Genomic DNA, 874 nt, shown 5'->3' with positions numbered 1-874 from the left:
GTCGATCCATGTGTGCACCCTCAATTCGTTGGGGGCCGCATATTGTGGTTTAACTACTTCTGATTGTCCTGCCAATACTCTCGTGATTTCTGTACAATTTCATGGCTTCATTTATTAACCCATTGGGAATCGATTCAATTCTACCAGTTCCCCACTTTTCTGTGCAGCAGCGGAAAGCCACTTAAATGTTTCGTGGAAGGTTCACCTGAAAAAAAAAGAAGCCTTTAAATCAAGCAGCGCTGCGGATTCATCATAAACCGCACTTAAATATTGGGATATATATCCCAACGGGACTTCGGACTCGTAATAATTTTTTGGCGTTTTTTACCTTGAGCCAAGCAATATATCGGCGTCTTTTTCCAGCACAAATGAAAATGACATAACCCGTCCCTTTGTAGGAAGATCTGAAGCTTGGCTTACAACCTTTGCTTCTTTTATGATTACAGAGTCTTTTTCCGCAATCCGCAAAAGTGACTCCCTGTCTCTTCCTTTAGATTTTCCTTCCGTGGCAATCATCAAGTTCTATGCCTTATCAAACAATTGTCGTGCCTCATCCTTCATTCGCCTTCTTACCCTTTCTAAAGACAGTGTCCTCACATTTACTTCCTGAAGAGGTAATTTCCTCTCTTCTCCCTCCTCCGACGCTGGCCGCGTTCCTTGCGAACGTCGAATGATGATGTACCCTCGATAATTTTTTCTTGTCAATAAAGCTAACACTGCTCGGCATGAGGGTTCCCGCATATCCCACGGCATATCCGCTTTTCTCCCAATCAGGGGTTTTACATCAACGTGGTTAACCGCTCCGACTTGTTGATGGTGGTGGTCCATCGACTCAGATAGCGTCTTACCGTACTTCGTGGAAGCTTCTGAGGGT

General features: G+C 44.4%; 1 pseudogene across 1 annotated transcript; it reads right to left on the bottom strand.

Moving 5' to 3' along the window:
• Positions 1–150: 150 nt before the first annotated feature.
• Positions 151–828, bottom strand: TEOVI_000260100:pseudogene (annotated as a pseudogene). Its single transcript is given in 3 exon segments — positions 151–315; positions 317–370; positions 373–828. Coding segments are annotated over 3 exon segments (675 nt in total).
• Between the last annotated feature and the right edge of the window lie 46 nt (positions 829–874).

Source organism: Trypanosoma equiperdum, assembly GCF_001457755.1.
Source record: "Trypanosoma equiperdum strain OVI genome assembly, contig: ctg_570, whole genome shotgun sequence".
NCBI lineage: Eukaryota > Euglenozoa > Kinetoplastea > Trypanosomatida > Trypanosomatidae > Trypanosoma > Trypanosoma equiperdum.
Note: the sequence above shows the minus strand (reverse complement) of the source record. Positions and strands in the feature narration are given on the sequence as shown.